Genomic DNA, 20976 nt, shown 5'->3' on the forward strand with positions numbered 1-20976 from the left:
TCTGGAGATGAGGTTTCACTTTATTGGTACATCAGTCTCACAGATAAACCAGACACAGCCAGAAACACTGCAAGAAGAAAGTGCCAACAGAGGGGCCCAAAGGTGGAGGTGGGGAAGGACCTCCTCGGCGCTCTGAGCCTAGAAAGATATTTCACCTACAGGACGGTAGGCTGTGGCCAAGCGATTCCTACTAAGGAGACTTGGAGCTTAAGGGACTGGAATCATCTATGGGGAGGACTAGTTAAAGGCAGAGGAAGTATAGAAAACATCAGAAAATACTCACTCCTCAAATACATTAGGCATAGAAATACTAAGTTCTAAAAACATATTTTTCAAGCCTCTTGTCAGAAACCAAGCTCCCATTAAACATGGGCTCCGGTTACATAAGATGAAACCTGCCATGGCCCTCTTGCCAGGCATGAATCTGATGCCCAGGGTAGGCTGGCTCAACCCCACAGAAAGCTTGTAGTCCCAACCCTCAGAGTACAAGCAACTGCAGAGGAGCTTTCCCAGTCAATAAATATGGAGACATTTAAAGAAAGCTAATGAGACCCCAGAATTCCCCCGCCCCCGGCCCCCAAGGAGCTTCAAACATTCCCAAGATGCCTTTGCCAAGCATAACTCACTAAGTGAAGTCTTAACTATTTGGTTCCGAAATTCAATTCAGGCTTGACCAAAAAGCACATTGGGTGAGGCAGTGATGTCATGGCTTAGACCATCCGATCGTTTTCTCTTCTATACCTGGAAAGCCTTAGGCACCAGAAGACTCTCCAAAGGTCATCTAATGCATTCCCCCTGTTCCTGGAGTCTTACCTCTAAGAAGTCAAGGAACACGTGTCTTCCCTGATCTCTAGTCATCAGAGAACAGGGACTCCTTAGCTTTTCTTGGTCCCCAGTGCCAGGGTCTTCAAACATGGGGAAGACAGGCTAATATATCATGGCAACAACTTGCTGGTGGGATTTTGTGAGGAGGCTTTGAGAAACTAAATGGGGTAGTGGGGCATTATAATAAAGGATGGGAGGCAATTCAGCCTACTCCAGGCATCAGGAGCAGCTGTGGTTTGGGCCCAGGTGAGCAGGGATTAATTTGTTTCTGAGGGGGAAGAAAGGGCAGGACCAGAGAGGGAAGATGACAGAAGACTTGAAGAGAATCTAGCCGAAGTGGAGAGAGGCATGGTCCTTGCTATGGAATAGTTTAGTTTAGGGTGGGGCAAGAGGGGAATAGTCAAGGTAGGAAAGCCAAGTGCTCCTGAGCCCACAGAGCTCACTGACATTGCCCAGAATGATTGCTTGCACTGTGTCTATGCCTTCACTGTGTCTATGTCCAGCAGAGGCTGGGAGGGAGTTATCTTGGAAATCAACCTGTGAAGCAAGACAGTGACAGCGTGGCCACAGGACTGTTCCTACGTGTCCCCAGATGGGAGTATCAAGGAGCTTGGAGTCATCTTGGAGGCTCAAATTGTGAGTTCTGTTGAGAACTAATGGGGTAGATAAACAGAATGGATTCTCCTCCTCTCTATCCTGTCCCATATTTTACCATCTACTGTGAGGTGTGGGGACACTGGCAGTGAATGAATAAAAGGTTTGTGAATCTCTGCTAAAGAATGAGCACAGATCTGTGGGATTTCTCATGGGAATTCCAACAGGATTGTCATTATCCGCCTTCTCATAGGTTAACAACATGGCAGAACTGTAGTGTAAATACCTTCTCTGATACTCCAACATGAAAAGCTTGAGTAGCAAACTCCCACCATCTCACCAGCTCCCTACACAATGTAAGAGCCAGAAGGGAGAGATTCATCTGGTCTAACACCCCTATTTTACAGGTGAGAAAACAGTGGGAGTGATTTGTCCAAGGTCAGAAAAGTTACTGATGGCAGGTAGACATAAACCCAGGGTCCCTTGGCTGCCAGTCCAGTATTTCTCTGACTACTCTGCAGTGTCCTCCTCTCTCCACCTTCTGGGCATCCCCATCCCAGCAACCAACATGCATCCACTCATATGCCCAAGTCTTAAGCTGCCCCCTTGCCTTCACTTTTCCCATCCCTTCGCCTTCTGTGTCTTATGTTGTTCTCCTAGCTGGCTGGCTGAACGCATCTCATAAAAATTGATTACAGGATTAATAGTGGATAATAGTCTCAGAAAATCTGTTATTATTTTAACCAGGATCCTTCATTCTTTACCCAAAAGGAGTGACTGATGTTGGCATTCTGGACATATTCTGGAAGCCCCCTACAGCTCCTCGTGGCAGGCATCCCCATCCTGGCACCATCGCTCCTGCATTTTCTCCCTTTCTCCTTTTTTGTTCCTCTTGCTTTCTCACCAGCCCTAAGGCTCTCACCTCACAGCTCCTTCCACAGAAGAGACAGAAAGGTGGAGTGGAAATTAGGTCAGACTAGGAGGCAGGAGACCTGGGTCTCTTCCACTGCCTTGCTATGTGACCCTGAGCAGGCCGCTCAGTTCTGAGCCTTGTTTTCCTCATCTGTAAAGGGAATGGGTTGGATGAGATGGTGTCTAAGGCCCTTTCTGGATCTAAATCCTATGTGCTGAGTGAATAAAAAGTCGATGAATCTGTGGTACGCCTTTCTGTGATTGAGCCCATGAGTCAGTACCTATTTCCTGCTGATTGCACGTCTGTTCACTGGAAAACAAGGAAGTGACTCTAATAAGGGCCAACTCCTGGCAGGCCCTAGACATGGCTAAAGAAAGGGAATTCTTAGAAAAGAGTGAGCTGTGGGGGACACACTCCGGCAACTAGGTCAGGGCAGTGTCAAAGGTCATGAACATGATCGGACATATAAAAACCATAGATAAAACCAGATAGGATCTCTAAGCACAGGCTACAGTTGAGAGAGGCCCAGAGGGGAAGGAATTGATGGAGCCTCCCACAGAGGGAAGGATTTGGTCCAGGCAGCAGGGACCTGTTTTGCATCTGGGCCAAGCCTGACAGCTTTCCTGAGCTGTTAGCTTGGGGGTGTATGTGGCTTGTATGTGTACGGGTGTGTGTGAGTGTGTATTCACTCACTCACACATCTCACTCTTTAGTTATGCCTCCGATGTGCTGAAAGAAAAAAAAAATCAGAAGTGACAATGAGCCTAAAAGAAATCGGATTTTTAACATACAGCCCTAAAAATTTCTTCCTTTCCCACTTGTCTCTTCCTGGCTTGCTTCCCCCACATGCACTCGTCTCCTCATGTGACTTCCCACTAGGAAATGCGGGGCCATTTTGAGGGGCTGAAGGAGTTGAGTGGGGGGTGCTATTGGTCAGGCCTGAGGTGCTCAAGGTAGGGATGGGTCAGGGACGGAGAGGGCAGGCGGCAGGGCTTATCTGGGATCCCACCACAGGAGGAAGGCTCTAACGGGGCCAGCTTCCCCAGGTAGATGAAACCCCAACCCGGCACTCACTTATCTTCACTCCCAGACACGGTCTCCACAAAGGGGATCTCTTCCTTCTCTACCCTCCCCATGACGAGACGCTGCTTGTCCAGGTTTATGATGCACTGAGAACAAAGTTTAAAATTAGCTCCCCCAGCTGCCCCAGACTGTCAGGGGACAGTGAGTAAGGAAAGCCAGCCCTACCTTCAAGGACCGCAGAGTCTGGAGCCCAAGAGTGAGATGTTTGTCATTGTCCTCTGGAAAAGAAGGAAGATTTTCTAGTAAGAATCTAAAACCTGCAGCTACACAAGTGAATTTCTAGACGTGGTAACTGGGACAAGGGGTGTAGGGACAGGTTGGGGGAACTTTAGCACAGGGGTGTGTGTGTGTGTGTAAAAATCATTCCTTGAACACAGCTGCCTCTTTCCTAAGGATGATGAGACTCCTTCACCTTGACTGCACACTGCTATTTCTAATTAATTCTCACCAGGCCTCCTGAGGTAAATGCTTGGGACTTACCGCTCCTATTGTTTTGAGCCCAGACGGGATCACTGACTGGCCCCACAAACTCTGGGGTGATAATTCAGCCAGGCAGAGGCCCAGTGGAGCCAACATGAGGTTTGGGGGAGTTCAGTGAGGGGAAAGGAAGCACTAGGGGTGGTCTCTGGGTCCAGCCCACAGCCCTCAAGGCCCACTCACCGACCACAGCTGCTGGGCAGTCCAGGCGTAGGGATCCCAAGGTAAGTGCAAGGTGCTCAATCTGGCCTACCACTTTTAGATGTCGGGGCAGGGAGAGCTTTTCCCCGTCATGTTTGTGGGACTTAACGTGGTCCTTTAGCCTGTACCAGAGAAGAAAACACCCAGATCTGTGGTTGCAGTTTTTACAGGGTCTGGAGCCTGGGCTTCCTGGTGAATGTAACCAGAGGCTGAAGCCCATTTGCGCAAGACTCTCCTCATTGGGGGAGATTGAATACTCAATGATGCAAGTCTGCACTGCGGTGATGGTGGGTGTTGGTGAGATCCTGGAAGAAGAAAGCTCCTGATTGGCTTCCATCTTTGAGAGAGAAGATGCCCAGTTCCACATTATCTCCAGGGACAGATCCCTGAAGGGAGAGAAAGATTCTGGGAAGACAAGAGGCGCCAGTACCTTGCTCACATCCCTATCCTCAGCTCACCACACTAGAGACTTGGGAGAATTTCTCCTTGGGTGAGAATCTGGAACCACATAGCTTCTCTCTCTATGCCAGAAGGCAGAAGGCCAAGATCTCTCTTCTCCCCAGGTCTCCCCAACTCTGCCCATCACACAGGACTATGGAGTAATCAGTCTCTACGAATGAGGAAAGTCTTATGCAATTGGGTGTGAGCTCCTGGTTACACTGGTATCCATTCAGGTTGTGCTTGCTCATTGACCTACATCGGAAATCCTACAGGACATCCCTTAGGAACATTTTATACACAGGTGAGCTAGTTGGTTTACACCAAAGTACTCCAGGTCATGGCTCTTGACCATGAAGCTTGGGAGGCAGGTGGTAGTTATAGTAGAGCAGTCACTGTATGGAAGTTCAAATCCTGGTTCTTGTCACCTGACTGCCTGTGTGGTCTTGGGCAAGTCATTTATCTTGACCTGAGTTTCCTCACCTGAAAAATGAGGGGGTTGGACCAGATGACCTCCAAGGTCCCTTCTGGGCAGCTATGGGGTGCTAAAGTGCATAGAGCGCTGAGCCTGGAGTCAGGAAGACATCCTCCTGAGTTCAAATCCATCCTCAGACACTGTGTGACCCTGGGCAAGTCACTTAACCATGCTTGCCTCAGTTTCCTCATCTGTAAAATGAGTCGGAGAAGGAAATGGCAAACTACTCCAGTATCTTTGCTGAGGAAACCCCAAATGGAATCTTGGAAAGTTGTACATGACTGAAAAATGACTGAACAAAAAGGTCCCTTCTATGATTCTGACTTACTTTATAGCTTCCTTCTTGTCTAGAACAGACTAGATAATAGTAGGTAGACCCAGCCATACAAGTATTGAATGGGTAAAGCCTAGCCTGGCTAGACAATGGTTTATATGAAAAAAGGCCTGGTAGTTTTAGTGGACCATAAACTTAATAGGAGCTATCCATAAAGTGGTATAGCTTACAAAAGAAAGGAGGAAGTCTTTTAGGTGGCATAAGCAGAAAGTTTAGAATGAGGGAGGATATAGTCCTATCATGTTCTGCCCTAGCCAGCCCACATCTGGAATATTATTTTGATTTCTGGGGGGAAGGGAAGTGCCATTTTAGAAAAGACCTTGATGAAATGGACCATGTTGAGAGCAACTTTAGTAATGAGGAGACTGGAAACCATGGCATATAAGAACCATCTGAAGGTACTAGGAGGGCTAGCAAGTAAAAGATGGTTAGACTTGTTCCTCTTGGACAGATTTTCAAGCTGAGTGTAGAAAAGTGTAGATGCAGAACTTGGTGCCATATGAGCAAGGGCTTCCTAAGAAGCTGAGCTGTGTAAAAATATAATGGGTTGCCTCTAGAGGTGCTGAGTTGCCCGTGCCTGAAGGTCTTCTATGAAAAGGTAGGTAGTACAAATATTATTATCCTCATTTTACAGAAAAGGAAACTGAGGGTCTGAGAAGTTGTGGCAAGTCCATAGGTACATAGCTAGTTGGTGGGATTTGAATCTGGGTCTCTCGCTCCAAGGCCAGCGCTCCATCCATCGAGCCACCCTGTTTCTCATACATATATTAGGATAAGGAGGTTAATGACTAGCTTAGGTAGAGAGCTGGGCCAACAATGCATGTATAGGGCCATGGACTAAGTTGTTGACCTAGGAAAGCCTCAGCCAAAGTCCCCGCATTAGTGAGAAATTACACAGTTGCCTTTATGAGGAATCCCAGGGTGGGTAGTAACTCTCCCATAGCAGTGGGAGAGGCCGTTTCTATCAGCGTGTTAAGACAATGAGACTCCTCAAACTAAATATGGCAGACACATCTGGCTCCTCCTCCTTCCACTGGTTTGATGCCCCAAGCTTCCTTATTCTGCTGTTACCGACTTCCTTTTCTCTCACCAATTCAATTAATGTAATTCAACACATATATATTATTAATTGTCTACTATATGCAAGGCAGTGTGCTTCACCTCGATAGCATCTCCTGCCTCCAAGCCCTTCTCTCCAGTCACAGGGCCGCCATCTTAGTTTGGGCCCCAGTTGGGTCCTGGATTATTTCATCAGCTTCCTAATTGGTTTCTTTACCTCAAGTCTCTCTTCTCTGCAAACCATCCTTCACATATCTACCAAATTGATATTCCAAAAGCACAGGTCTGACCATATCATTCCCCCTTCCGAGAAACTCCAGAGGCTCCCTCTTGTCTCCAGGACAAAATATAAATTCCTGTTTGGCACTTAAACCCTTCACTGACCAGCCCCAGACTAATCTCCAGGTTTATTGTTCACGACTGTCTCCACGAACTTTACATTCTAGTCCAGCTGGCTGACTATTGCCCCGTACATGGCATTCCACCTCTCACCTCTGTGCCTTTGCATATGCTGCCTGCCCCACCCCCCAAGTCTAGAATGGACTCCTTCCTTGCTTTACTTCAGAGAATCCCCATCTTCCTTCCAAACTCAGCTTGTGTGCCATCTCCTGCACATAACAGAGCCTGATTTCCCCCAGTTGCTAGTTCTCTGCCCTTTCCAAATTATTTTGTGTATAGTTTGAATTTTCTTATTTGTGTATATATATATATATATATATATATATATGTATATATATATATATGGATATGTATATACATATATATGTATATAGGATGTCTATGTGTATGTTTATATACATACATATATATGTATATGTGTGTATACATATATATATCTACATATATATATCTACATATATATATATATAATATATATATGGGGGGAGTCTCTCCAGAAGAATGTAATCTCCATGAGGGCAGGGAGCATTTCATTTTTGGTTTTGTGTCCCCCAACCCCTTATTCCTGACACATAGTAGATGCTTAATAAATATCTGCTGAATAAATGAATGAAGGTCAAAGCCAGATTGTGGAGGGTCCCAAATGCTAAGAAGTTTGCATTTTCTCTTAGAGGCAATAGGATGTCACTGAAAGTTTTTGATCAAAAGAGTGACATGATCAGATCTTTTTCTCAGGAAGATAACTTTAGGAGCAATGTGAAAGATTGATTGGAGAGGAAAGAAATGGGGGGCAGGGAGACTAATTGGGAGTTTATTACAATAGGGTAGTGGTAGCATAGGTAGAGATAACTGGCCCAATGTGAGCAATGTTAAAGGTCCAATCAATAGAATTTGTCCGTTGTTTGTACGCAGGAAGTGAGAGTGTGGCATGATTTAAAATTACTCTGAGACTTGGCAGTGGATGAGTTGGAAGGTGACAGTACACTCAATAGAAACAGGAAAGTTTGGAAGGGGGTGGGTTTGAGGAAGGTGGTGAGTTTGGTTTTGTGCACACAAATTAAGGTGCCAGAGAGACATGCAGGTAGAAAGAGCCTACAGGTAGGTAGCTCTTGGTGCAAGACTGGAGTTCAGGAGGCACATTAAGATTGTATATATAGATTGAGGAGTCAGGTGATGATTGAACCTATGGAAGAAGATGAGATCACTAAGAAGTGACTGGAAGAGAAGGAGGCACAGCATAAAATGTTGGGGGATACCCTTGCTTTTGGGGGCAGGTGGATAATGACCCAGTACCCGAGACTGAGGAAGTCAGACAGGTAGTGGGAAAGCCAGGAGAGTGAAGTTCTGCAGGTGCCAAGGGAGGAGAAGGGAGCCAGGAGGAAGAGATGGCATGAATAATATTGAAAGCTGGAGAGAAGACCATTAGACTCTTAAGGAGTAGAGACTGGTTGTTTGCCCCCTTTTTTGTATCGCCAAAGCTTAGCACAGTGCCTGGTGCATAGTAGACACTTAATAAATGCTATTCATGACAGGCTATGTTTGATAATGCCAATGTGCCTTAGGTCCATCCTTTAGGGCAAAACTAGGTCAACCTAATTCACATGCATTACCCAGGAGGGCAAATGATAAACACGTTTTGGTGCTGATGATGACAACGAACACCACTGGGATTGGATCCCGATCAATGATACTTAGTTGGAGATGGGAGAAAATGGCAATAAAGACTGCAGGCAGTTATATAAGCTGATGGAAGTAACGAGCACCCAAGCTATTATGGGCTTGTGGGAAAATACATAATTACAGACTCTCTGTGCCAACACTTCTGATTTCCCCAGCAGCCTCATGGGGCTGCTCCTTTTTTTTTTCCAATATAGCCCATCCAACAAAAAAGTAATTGTGGTGTTTTAAACATGGTTATTAATTCCTTGAGGCTCTAACAGCTCCTATGGAATTGTGGCGTCTGTGGCCTAGTTATATCCACAGCCCATGATGGCCCAAGACCTTACCAATTAAACAGGGTAAGCTAGAACCCCCTAACCAGTGGTTTGCAATGTCCTTGAACCAAGTTTCAAAGACTCTAGAGCCAGGGCTAACAATAACACATTTCAGGAAAATATCTAACCACATCTAAGAGGCATTTCAATTCTTCATTTGCCTAGGAATAAGAGGAATTGAATATGGTTCAATCTAAACAAGTCAAGGCTAGGCCTTAACAATCTTTAGAGATACCAGGATTTTGACTGCGACAGGTTTGTTGTTATTGGGCTTTTAGGAGAGGGGAAAAGATACTGGATTTAGTCCCATCCACATGGGCTAAATCCCTACAAGAATCTTAGTCTTAATTTGGACCTTATGAACAGAGAATAGGGAGACAAAGGGAAGAGAAAGGGAAGGTTGGAGTGGGAGATGGCTGGGGTGTTGCTGCTCCCAAGGTGGAGAGCAAAATTAAAGCTGTCAAGGGAAGACTTCTAGAATTGTGATGCAGGGAAAAAAGAAAGATGAGATGAGTAGTAATAGTTGGCAACCAAGGATACCAAGACATTTATTTGTAGGCCTAATAATAGCAACAGAAAGGTCTGTTGTTTTCCTAGGGTGTGTTATTAAGGACATAAAGAAGAAACTCCCAAGACCTGTTAAACTTGATGACTTCTAACTACTCCTGGTAATCCACGTGGACAAAAATGAGACCGCCAGAAGGAATTCAGAAATGAATGCTAAGGATAATGAAGTATTCAGTAAGAAAATGAATGCCTTAGGGGTATAGATACCATATTCTCATCCCTGTTGTGGATATGGGAAATTAACAACCTAAAAGGTGAACAGTTAAAAAGATAGTGCCTGGGAAGCGAATTGGGAATTCTGGACAATAACCATCAGATTTCCCTCTGATTCCTGGCAAAATTCTAGCATGCATCATTAAAGGAAAGTTTAACAACAGCCAGAAAAGGAAGTAATGGTCATAATGGGCCAGCATGACTTTATCAAGAGTGTGTCATGCTTTTTTGTCTTTTTTTTTTTAACAAGGTTACTATACTTGTAGATTGGGGAATGCTGCAGATATTTACCTGGATTTTAGCTCTCAAGGTTTAGTCCATCTAAAAAGTACTTGAGGGGCCACCTCCGGAGAGAGAACTGATGAAATCTGAATGCAAATTAAAACATACTTTTCACTTAAAAAAAAAGATGAAGGAGACCATATGGCTAAGAATGGCAAAGGATTCAAAGTCATAGATGAGTTCCCAACAGCTCTGGGGGGAAAGTGCCTACATCAAGATCATAGATTCACTGAAGTATCTATCAAAGGAAGAGCATATGATACTAAGGCAAACTAGCCTCTTTCTTTAACATCGCATACCCAAACAACAATAGGGTCCATCCAGAGTCTGACTGCAGCAAAGGGTGTCAGGGCTATAAATATGTGAATGACCTCTATCAGGTATTCAACAAATGAAACCATTCAAACCAGCACAGACAACCTAACATAGAGGATGAGGACTATCCTTGGAGTCAGGAAGAGGGAGGGTCAAGTCCTGACTCTGACCCACACTGACCATATAATCCTGTATAAGTCCTAACTTCTCAGTGTATCAGGAAACTCTCTGAGACTGTAAGTTACAGGTGAATGGCTGATCTGTATCAGGGATAGGAGTTTCCTTCCAACAATGAAACAATAGGTCAGAGCTAAAACAAAATCAAACCAAATGATATTCAGATGATGGGATCCACCCTCATATTCAATATCAGGGTATGTAGGGCTACTATATTGATCTTGGGAATCAATCCAAGGTGACCCACTGAGTCCTTCCCTTATTAAAATGTAAATACCTTGGGAGAGGGGGTAGTATTGTCCTTCTTTGTATCCCCAGTACCTGGCATAAAGTAAGCATTTAGTAATGCTTGTTGATTGACTGACTTTTATTTCTGGGCTTTTTTTATAATCCCCGTAGCCTAGCACATTGTCATGCCTGCATTACGTGCTTCATAAATATTTGTTGAATTTTTTAAAAAAAAGTATTTGAGGGGCTTAGTGGACCGCCAGCTCAACATGAGTGAACAATGTGATAAGGTAGCCCAAAAGATGAATGTGTTCTCAGCCTCCATGGAGAAAGGGCCAGTGTCAAGAATAAGGATGCCATCCACACTCTACTTTGGTCAGACCACACGTAGAATATTATGTTTGGTTCTAGGTACCTCATTTTAGGAAAAACTTGGGTACACTGAAGAGCACCCAGAGGAGGACAGAAAACCAAGTGTCGAAGGGGTCTTAAGATCAAGCTATGTGAGGACTGGTTGAACAAATTTGATACAGCTAACTGGAGAGAAGATTTAGGAGGCGCATCATAGCTGCCCTCGAGTATTTGAATACTGTCATATATAAGGCAGCTAGGTGGCACAGTGGATAGAGTGCCAGACTTGGAGTTAGGAAGACCTGAGTTGAAATCCCACCTCAGATGTGGGAGCCTGGGCAAGTCGCTTAACCTTGTTTGCCTCAGTTTCTTCATCTGTAAAATGAGCTGGAGAAGGAAAGGACAAACGACTCTGGTATCTCTGCCAAGAAAACCCCAAATGAGATCTTGGAAAGTCAGACATGACTGAAAAAACTCAACAACAATATGTATAAGAGGGATAGATACAGGGGTATGTTGGAGTCAGCTCGCAAGAGCCAATTGTTAAATTTTCAGCGTGGGCATTTATGCCTCTGAAATTGTCAAATGCTACAGATCAGGATTTGATTTGTTGTTCTGTTGGTTTTCTACACTTAAGAAAGTAATGGAGAAAATATTAATAATGCACATTAAACTTAAAAGTGTATTGTGAATATTTTTTCCTCCAGAGAGCCAATTGTTAAACATTTACTACCACACCCTTTGACAGAAGTAATTTTTTAAAATTTCTTTGGCTTCAGAGAACAAAGCTAGGATCAATAGGTAAAAATTGCAAAGAAGTTAATTAAGATTTGACATAAGCAAACAATCTCTAACATGAGCCAATAGTGGAAGGGCTGCTTTGAGTGGTAGAGAGCTCCCAAGCAAAGACTAGATGATCATTTGTCAAGGAAGCTGCAGAAGGAATTCTCATTTAGGTCCAGGGGGGCTCAACACCATTCCTTCAGAGGTCCCTTCCAATTCTGAGGTTTGGGGATCTTGCAACAAAATTGGAAGACCTGGATTGGAATCTCAGTACTACCACTTATTAGCTCCAACACCTCGGGGCAAGTGTCTGGACCTCTCTGAGCCTTAAAGGTCTAAGGTCCCTTAGAACATCTTGTAATCCCCTAACAACAACAACTGACATTTGCACAGTGCTTTGAGAACCTGGGAAGGTCCACGCTGGTTGAAAATCTGCAATGGCTCAGAAGTGCCATACACTGGAGTGGTAATGTCTGACTTCATTCCATCACAAATTGCTACTTACCCCAATCTGTCCACACAGGCAGAGGAGATGAGATTATGTTGGCAGCCGGTGTCAACCAAGGCTTTCAAGTCCTTTCCAGCACACTGTGGAAAGAAAAAACATGAAGCTTGACAGGAGCAGTAACTACAGATGCCAAGGGGGAACGGGGGACCAAGAGAGGAAGATGCAGAGACTCAGAGAGAATCAGAGTCAGACGTGGGCAGAATACAGCCTTGATGGCTGTAGGTAGTTTGGTGATACAGTGGACAGAGCTGGGCCTGGAGTCATGAAGACCTGAGTTCAACTCCATCCTCAGATACTTACTCACTGTGTGTCCCTGGGCAAGTCACTTAACCTCTCTGCCTCAGTTTCCTCAACTATAAAATTGGGATAATCTTACCTCCCAGTGTTGTTGTGAGGACCAATTTGTAAAGTGCTTAGCAAAGCTCCTGGCATACAGTGGGTGCTTGATAAATGCCTGTTTCCTTCCTTGATGGTTCACAAGGTAGGCGAGAGGCTGTTCCTCTGGGATCTGGTTGCCTGTTATAGCTTGAGAAACAGTCCTATCCCCAGGCTTAATCTGAGAGTATTTGAGCTGCATTTGAGCTATACTGGTTTCTCGCAGAGTGACATGCAACCAAAGGATTGAGAATTGAGAGCTGGAAGTAACCTTAGTAACCATGTCTGCCAACTCCTTCATTTTTTAGATGAAAAAAACTGAGGCCAAGAGAGGTTAAATGACTTCCCTGAAGGCACAGAGGGAGTAAGTGGTGCCTGGTGGGCTGAAGTTCTGAGCACACCTGTATATTCTGACTCTGCTCCTCCCTTTGGCCCAGCTTCAACCTAACTCTAGCTCCACTATCTGGACTATGCATCTTGTCTGGGGCCTCCAGTTTGGCTGGACACCCCAATCCTTTCTTTGGTTTCACACCGAGGATGAAAATTAAGGATGTCAGGCTGGTTCCTGGATCAAAGCTCTCTGTAGTTTGGTGCTGATGGTGTTCCCAGAGGGCACTAGGTTCTTCTCTCTCTACTGAGTGGGGCTGGGGGAGATCCTCTGGTCAGAGAGGTCCCTCTACTCCTCAGACAGAAAAGCAGTCTCCCTCCCCCCATAAACCCTTTGTGCAGCAAGTTACCTGGCAGGACACTAGGATCATGTCCCCTTCCTCAGCCTTCTTCAGCCCCTCAGACTTGGCCTGATTGAGTCTGTTGGTCTTGGGGGCCCAAGGGACCCGGCTGCTGCGGAGCTTAGAGAGGTTGGTCTCCATGAGGCGCCTCTGCAGGATGTTGTGGGGTTGCTTGAGGAAGACAAAGGAGAAGCACGTTAGAAAGTTGATGGGCCCTTACCTTCATCCTACTGAACACCCTCCTCCAGCTCCCCTCACTGACACCTGCCTTCATCCTGTATTCAGGCATTAAAGCCAATGGCACAGGTTTGGGATCTCAATGAAACGTGCGTGTTCCTAAAAATAACTTTATACTTTTGACTCTCCTTTAAGAAAAAGGTCTTTATTGATGTTATGAGAATATTTTATTTCCGTTTACTGACTTTCATTATGGGGGTGGTCAGGACCGTTTCTCCCAGTTAAGAGGTTTTCAAACTGGCTGAAACCTGTTTCACGGGATGTGAAAAATTTACTTAAGACCTCAAACATTCCTCAGATAAAAAGCCAAAAAGGTAGTCAAGGCTTCCAAAAGTCATTTAACTTACCTTATTTGAGGAAGGATTCTACTGACTTGGACTCTGTGGGCATGTAAATCTCCCCTCTCAACCAGCCCATTGTGAAGTCTCTAAATGCAGCTTAATCTGTAACCTGACTTACTTTACCTATAAAGTCTGTTTTAACTAGGTTTGTTCCCTTAAGGGATGTATGAGATTATGATTCAGTTTAAGGGTCCTAAGAGGATGTATGAGATTGCAATATGTAAAAGAATGTATTTCTCTCTCCGACGTAATTTTGTCTATAAAAAGCTTCTTTAGAATCCTACTCTTGGTTCGGGTTCAGGTTTTTGTTTTTTGGGGTTTTTTTTGAATCCTGAACCTGTGCATAAACATAATAAAACCTGGGTTTTCACCTTTATAACTTCTGCATGTGCAGTAGATTTATTTTAATCACGGTAACCTACCACATGAACTCAAAGAGGAAATATTTTCCCATAATATTATTATCTTTTGATTTTTATATCGGTTGGATCCCTCCCTCTATCTCTCCCCCTTTCAGAGAGACATTCTTTATAACAATTTTTTTCAGGAAAATAAAAAAATTTTGAATTGCATTGAATTGAATTAAAAAAAAAGATTTTTATATCAGTTCGATTTCCCCCTCTACCCTTCCCTCTCTAAGAGAGGCATTCCTTATAACAAATTTCTTCAAGAAAAGAAAAAAATTCAGCAACATTGATCAAGACATTGAAATAAAGGTGCTTTGTGCGATGGCCCACACCCATGGACCACCTCCCCCCACTTTGCTTCTCATTTCCACTCCCTATGTGTGGGTTTACCTGGAATTCTGCGCCTAAGGAGGAACTGTGTTCCTGTTCACTGCAGGGGAATTCTGGGTCAAGGTCATAACCTCTGGGGAGTATTTGAGGGCACCGGCCCCACCTCAGCTGGAAGTACCTGCTCCCCCGCCTCCAAAGTTAATTACATTTGCAACAACAACACATTTATACAGGGTGTCCTAAAAGTCTTAGTTCAATTTTAAGTAAATAGTTTAAATAAATACCTAGCTTGTTCAAGCTTTATAGTTCTAAGACTGTCCTATGTACTTTTGGGACATTCCGTAGAGCATTTGGAGGCTTACAAAGTGCTGTCTCAAAAACAGCCCAACTGGGGGGAGGGAGGGAGGGAGGCAAGTATTATTATCCCCATTTACAAGTGAGTACACCGAGGCTTAGTAAGGTTGAGTCACTTGCCCAGCGTTACACAGGTAGTAAGTGTAGCAGTCAGGATTCAGATCCAGGTCTTCTGACTGGAGAAAGGACAGAATGAACAACCCTGAGACCCTGAGACTCCAAATCCACCCCTATGCTCCAAACCACTGCACTGTGCTGTCCGATGGCTATTTCCTGAGCTCCATTAGAGCAAAATTTCTGCAAAAGACTCTGATTGCTGAGGGCGAGGGGGTCTGTATGAAACAGGACCTTTAGAAAGGTTAATGCATATTTCACCATCAAAGTGGGGGGTGGGGGAAGGTGGTGGTGCCTGTGGACCTTGAAAATGGTTTGGAGTCAATGGTTTGCTGTACCACCACCTCCCCCAGGGGTCTCCAGTGGAAAAGAGCCTTCAGTCCGCCCATGGTGGCTTTCTACTCTTCCGTCTCTACTCCAACCCAGGCAAATGGAAAACTAGTAACCTAAAGAAAGGGTTAAGGCACCCAGTCAACATCTTTTGTGAGAGGCCTTTCCTGGTGTCCCCTATGTCCTCACTCCCAGTGCACACCCTCTGAAATTGCCTTCCATTTACACTGTGTATGCATATATCTGTAAATATATTTGTATAGAAATACAACACATATACGTATTTATATAATATATAATATATTATAATAAATTATATATTTATATATAAAAGACATGTATATAAATGTACATAAACATATAATGTCTTTTATATGTAAATATGTATGTACATATTGTATTTACCTAGCTGTTTACATATTGTTTGTGCCATTAGAATGTGAGCTCTGTATTTCTTGTATCTCCAGTTCTTAGCTTAAGGCCTGGCACATAGAAAGACTTTAATAAATGCTTGTCAATGGACTGTTTCCTGTCTTACGGAGACTCTCACTTGGGCACCAATCTCTTTTAGGTCTAATCAATTTCTTTGTGGCTGCCTTGCACAGAATGTGAGTCAGGGCTTCCCAGGAAGGGATTCCTTCCTTCCTTCCTTCCTTCTTATTCCTCTCAGGTTAGAGATTATAAAGTACCTGCTAAGTAATCTGGAAATCAGCTTCAGGGCTATCCTGTGGACCCCCAAATACCCCTACCCTTAAGGCTGAGACCTCCCCAGTTGTGTGTCCACCATCCACCCTCACACTCAGCAGGGCTAGAATCAGAGAGACAGCTTAGAAGAGATCCCAGAAATCAAAGTGTGTGTGTGTTTGTGTGTGTATAAAACAATCATAGCTCTAAAATAAGAGGGTATCTCAGAGGTCACCTAATCCAACCTCTTTGTTTCATAGCTGAGAACTGAAGCCCAGAGAAACCACCCACCCAGTCCATCTAGGCCTGGTGGGAGTCAGGGGGATACAATAGACCCCAAGAGAAAAGTCTCACTCCTACACAGTAGATTACTGAGGTATAGGCCCCCCTAGAATCAGAATGACTCATTGACTTATTGTAACCCTGATGGGAGAAGCCACTTCCCAAAATAACCCGGTTGTTGGCAAAGCAGCTTTTAAATTAGTATCATGGGAGAAGGAGGGGAGGAGGTTAGTTGGGGGTGGGGGAAGGGTCTGCCCTTAGATAAAAAGAGAGCTTAATTTGATAAGGAGTAGGTAGAGGCAGGGCCTACTTCTGGTCATTCTCCCCAGAATTCTGTTGCAGTGATAAGGGGCAGGAAGCTCCTTATCCCAGAATCACACGGAATTTAGCCAGATCACGGAAGGGTCTGGATTAATTTAGACAGCATCAGGCCCTATCCCAGCCGGAAAGCTGTCTTCTATTCAGAGAGTCTGATGCCAACAATGGGAGCCCATTCATCCCTCAGAGAGAAATACTGTTCGGCTAAATTGCTTTGCAGATTTAAAAGAAAAACGTTGAATTGAAAAGATTGTGGTTTCTGTACATTTTCATTCAGAGAGAAGCAGTAAAGGCAGGAAGCTGAGCCAGGGAGCTTTGCAAGCAGGAGGGAAGCCAAGGACCTTCTTTCTCCCTCTCCTGGTCCTTCCATGAGTTCATTTTTCTTTTGGTCCTCTGAACTATTTAAGTTCCGGCTCACCTGACAAAGATGCACCCTTTAGTTCTGCTACCGGGGCTCAGAATGGGCTGCTATGAGTCTCAAGGGAAAGGGATGGCGTAGTAGAGGTGTGAAGAATATTAGAAAGGCCAGGAAAGTGGATAAGAAGGAGGGATAAGAGTAACTGCCTTCAGACAGAAGAAAAGGGAGGCAGGGAGAAGGGATGGGGGAGGAGAAGAGGACCGAGATGAATTATCCTTGTATAATATGGGACAGGATTCTCTCCCTCAGGCTGATTCCTCTGATTCCCCCATCTTTCATCAAGGGGAATTAAAATGAGGATGACAACGAGATGGATAGTCATGAGGAAAAAGTGTGGCACAGTGGAAAGATCACCAGCTTTGGCATTAAAGGATGGGTTCAGATCCCGCCTTTGACTCTACCTGGGGCACCTTGGGCAAATCTGGCCTCAGTGCTACTTCTGTAAAATGAGGGGACTGAACTAAATGGCCTCTAAAGTCCCTCCAGCTCTAGACCTATGCTCTCCTGACCTGGGCACTAAGTCACCTTGCTCTTCCACATCACTCCATGGGACTAAGTGGACTGTTTATTCAGGGCCCTATGGACAGCACTGTGAACCATTGGTATTCAAAGCTCCTTGCTGACTTGAGTTATGAGTACTCTCAAGTGGGGAGTACGAGGCTGTCTTGTGTTATCTCAGGGTCAGGGACCTGGAGCAGAAAGAAGGAGAGAGCCCAGGTTGGGAAAAAAAAAAGACGCAGGGAGGAGGAATTGTCAGGGTTTTTTTTTTTCTTAGTTTATAGGTTTTTAAGAAGTAAGGAATTTGGGTTGTAAAAGTTTTGCTATGGATTGACAGGTGAGAAACACCGTTGTGGGATGGGCCGGTTGGGTTTGAGAGTGAGCCCTCTGTCCAAAATGTGATTGACTTCTCAGATGATAACCATGGCCCCCTATACTACACAGAGCTCTGGCACCAGGATTCTACATCAAAGACTCCCAAATCTTCAGCCTTGGCTTCTCAACAGTAGAGTAGGCTAGCTCCCATTCCCAGCAATCTTCACTTGGATGAAACCTGCCATGTTGAAAACTGAACTCATCACATACGGTCCAACAGCCTTATCTCTTCTCCATCGCCATAAACAACACCCCCACTCTCCTGCTCCCTGCTTCCACCAGCTCCCATGGTGGCATTTATCTCCAGGGCCTCCTCCTCAGTTTCTCCATCTACATCAGAGTTAACATCAGTCCTTGGGTCTGGGGTCTCACAAGATAATAGCTAGCATTTTATAAGGCACTTAAGGTTTGCGATATTCTTCGCAAGTATTTTATTTTGTCCTTACACCCACCCTGAAAGGTATTTTTATCATCTCCATTTTATAGTTAGGGAAACTGAGGCAGACAGAGGCTAAGTTGCTTGCTCAAGGTCACGCAGCTAGTAAGTATCTGAAGCTGGATTTCAATTCAGGTCTTCCTGACTCCAGATCCAGCGCTCTATCCACTAAGCCACCTAGCTGCCTCAGCTTAATAAACTGCACTAAGATTTTGGGGACACCCTGAAAAAAATCCTTCACTACCCACTTCTACCTCCCCACCCCTGGAACAGACCTTCAAATATCTGAAGACAGTTATGTGCCTTAAGTCTTCCTTTTTTCCCCAGTTCTTTCAGTAGGTCCTTAGGTTGAATGATTTTCAAATCCCCTCACCATCCTTCTCTGAACATACTTCCATTTGTCAGCATCCTTTCTTAAATGCGGTACCCAGAACTGGAAATGGCATTGTAGATGTGGTCTGACCATAACAGACTTACAGCAAGATTCTAGCCCCCCTCAATCTAGACATTCACTCTACTGCTATTACTGCAACCTAACTAACTACCACGTTAACTTTTTTGACTGTGAGTTCCCCAAGGGTTATGATATTTTTCATCTCCCCTCATGGTACCCAGGGTAGTGCTTCAGTTTCCTCCTAAGGGCTGACTGTAGCTTGCCTGAGCTTGTGCTCCAGGTATCCTGTGGTGTTCTGGAATAACTACAGCCTACTGGGAATTGAACCCCCTACCCTACTTCCAAAGCAGCTGCAATAAACGCAGATGCTAAGCTCTCCCTGGTCCTCTTGCCGAGGCCCGACTGCTGATCTGGGGCTGAGAAACCTCCCAAGCCCCAACCAAGGGGGCCATGTGAGACCCATTGGGTCACGTGTTGCCTGTTTCACCATCAGGCATTTCCACAGTAATTGGGTACAGTGGGCAGCTGTTGTTTTTTGGATGGGGGAGGCAAAGGAGCCTCAATCTGGCTCTTGATCTGTTCACCACCCTCTTTACCCAGGCTGTGCAGGGGAAAGAGGGTGTAGAAACAAAGCAAAGATGATCCTGGGACTTGCTGATTAGGACCAGTAAAAATTATTGTATCCATCCTCATGAAGCTATGTCCTGGCCGAGAAGGTGGAGGCCTGCTAGATTGTTGCATCTGATATGCAATTCTTGGTACAAGAAATGGGCTGGCTCATCGTTAGCAAGAAGGGCATAGATTTGGAGTTGTTTTTTCCAATAATGGTGATAGATTGTAAACATCCATCTATACTCTATGATCTGTAAGATGGGGCTAATGGCAGTGCCTGCTTCCAAAGGCTGCATGAGGATGAAATGTGATTATATATATATATATATATATATATATATATATATATATATATATATATATTTCTAAAGTACTTTCAAACCTTAGGGCAGCTAGGTGATGCAGTGGTTAGAAAGCTGGGCCTGGAGTCAAGGAAGGGTCTTCCTCCTGAGTTCACGTGTGGTCTCAGACACTTATTAGCTGGGTGACCCTAAGCCAGTCACTTAACCCTGTCTACCTCAGTTTCCTCATCTGTAAAATAGGCTGGAGAAGGAAATAGCAGACCAATCCAGTATCTTTGCCAAGAAAACCCCAAATGGGGTCACAAAGAGTGGGACATGATTGAATAATTGCAAACCTTAAAGAGCTCTACAGATGTTAACTATTATTAATAACTGGTCCCTTTTGTAACTAGGGACTACACATCAGCCTCACAACTCAGTGTCAGAGTGCTGGGCCAGGAGACAGGAAGACCTGAGTTCAAATCCAGCCTCAGATACTTACTGGCTGTGTGACCCCAGGCAAGTCATTTAACCTCTGTCTGACTCAGTTTTCTCATCTGTAAAATGAGGATCACAATCTATTTTGCAGGGCTGTTGTGAGGATCAAATGAGATAATTTTTGTAAAGTACTTAGTACAGTGCCTGGCACACAGTAAGCACTTAATAAGCACTTACTCCCTTCCCTTTCCTTCTCTCCCTCTTGTGGTTGAACTTCTAACTTGTTTTTATTCATAATCCACTCTAACCCCTGAGCTAACCATCTGAGAGGAAGAAAAGAACTCTCTTACCAACCTTCACCATAGGTCGAGTATCTCAAACCTGTCCATCAGAAACAGGAAGGCGGGTGCAGGCACCTCCCATGCTTCCACCTCAGCCTGTCTGCACAGACAAAAGGCTACATTCTCACTATCAACTGGACTGGAGGAATTGAGGATAAGGAAGAGAATTCTACCCTTCAGGTCCTTCCTTGGGCAGAGGCTGGGAACCCTTGTATAGAGGGTCGGTCATAGACATAGGAAGATGCCATGGAAGCATGACAGGGCTCAGTGCTTATCAAAGGATAACCTTCAAAAAAAAGTCCCTGAAAAACACCAGCCCTTTGACTCACAGGAGGACTTTTGGGGGGGGGGGGTGTTTTTTTATTTTTTTATTTTTAGGAGGACTTTTAATAGGAAAAATAGTGTTAACCTTATGGCTGTCAGCTCCAAACTATCTGTACCCATAAAATCACAAGTATTTTTAGAAC

The 20976-nt window shown here is 44.7% G+C and overlaps 1 protein-coding gene across 1 annotated transcript in view; it reads right to left on the bottom strand.

Annotated features, from left to right (window-relative positions):
- Nucleotides 1-20976, bottom strand: part of NRIP3 (nuclear receptor interacting protein 3) — a 28872-nt gene continuing 7896 nt past the window's right edge. The window contains exons 2-7 of the mRNA XM_036763395.1: nucleotides 13329-13490; nucleotides 12214-12296; nucleotides 4076-4215; nucleotides 3581-3633; nucleotides 3407-3501; nucleotides 1-3061 (exon numbers count right to left, since the gene is read on the bottom strand). Coding sequence (XP_036619290.1) covers nucleotides 3046-3061; nucleotides 3407-3501; nucleotides 3581-3633; nucleotides 4076-4215; nucleotides 12214-12296; nucleotides 13329-13490 — 549 coding nt within the window. The 3' untranslated portion in view covers nucleotides 1-3045. The remainder of the gene's footprint in view (nucleotides 3062-3406; nucleotides 3502-3580; nucleotides 3634-4075; nucleotides 4216-12213; nucleotides 12297-13328; nucleotides 13491-20976) is intronic.

This window comes from Trichosurus vulpecula, chromosome 6, assembly GCF_011100635.1.
Source record: "Trichosurus vulpecula isolate mTriVul1 chromosome 6, mTriVul1.pri, whole genome shotgun sequence".
Taxonomy (NCBI): Eukaryota; Metazoa; Chordata; class Mammalia; order Diprotodontia; family Phalangeridae; genus Trichosurus; species Trichosurus vulpecula.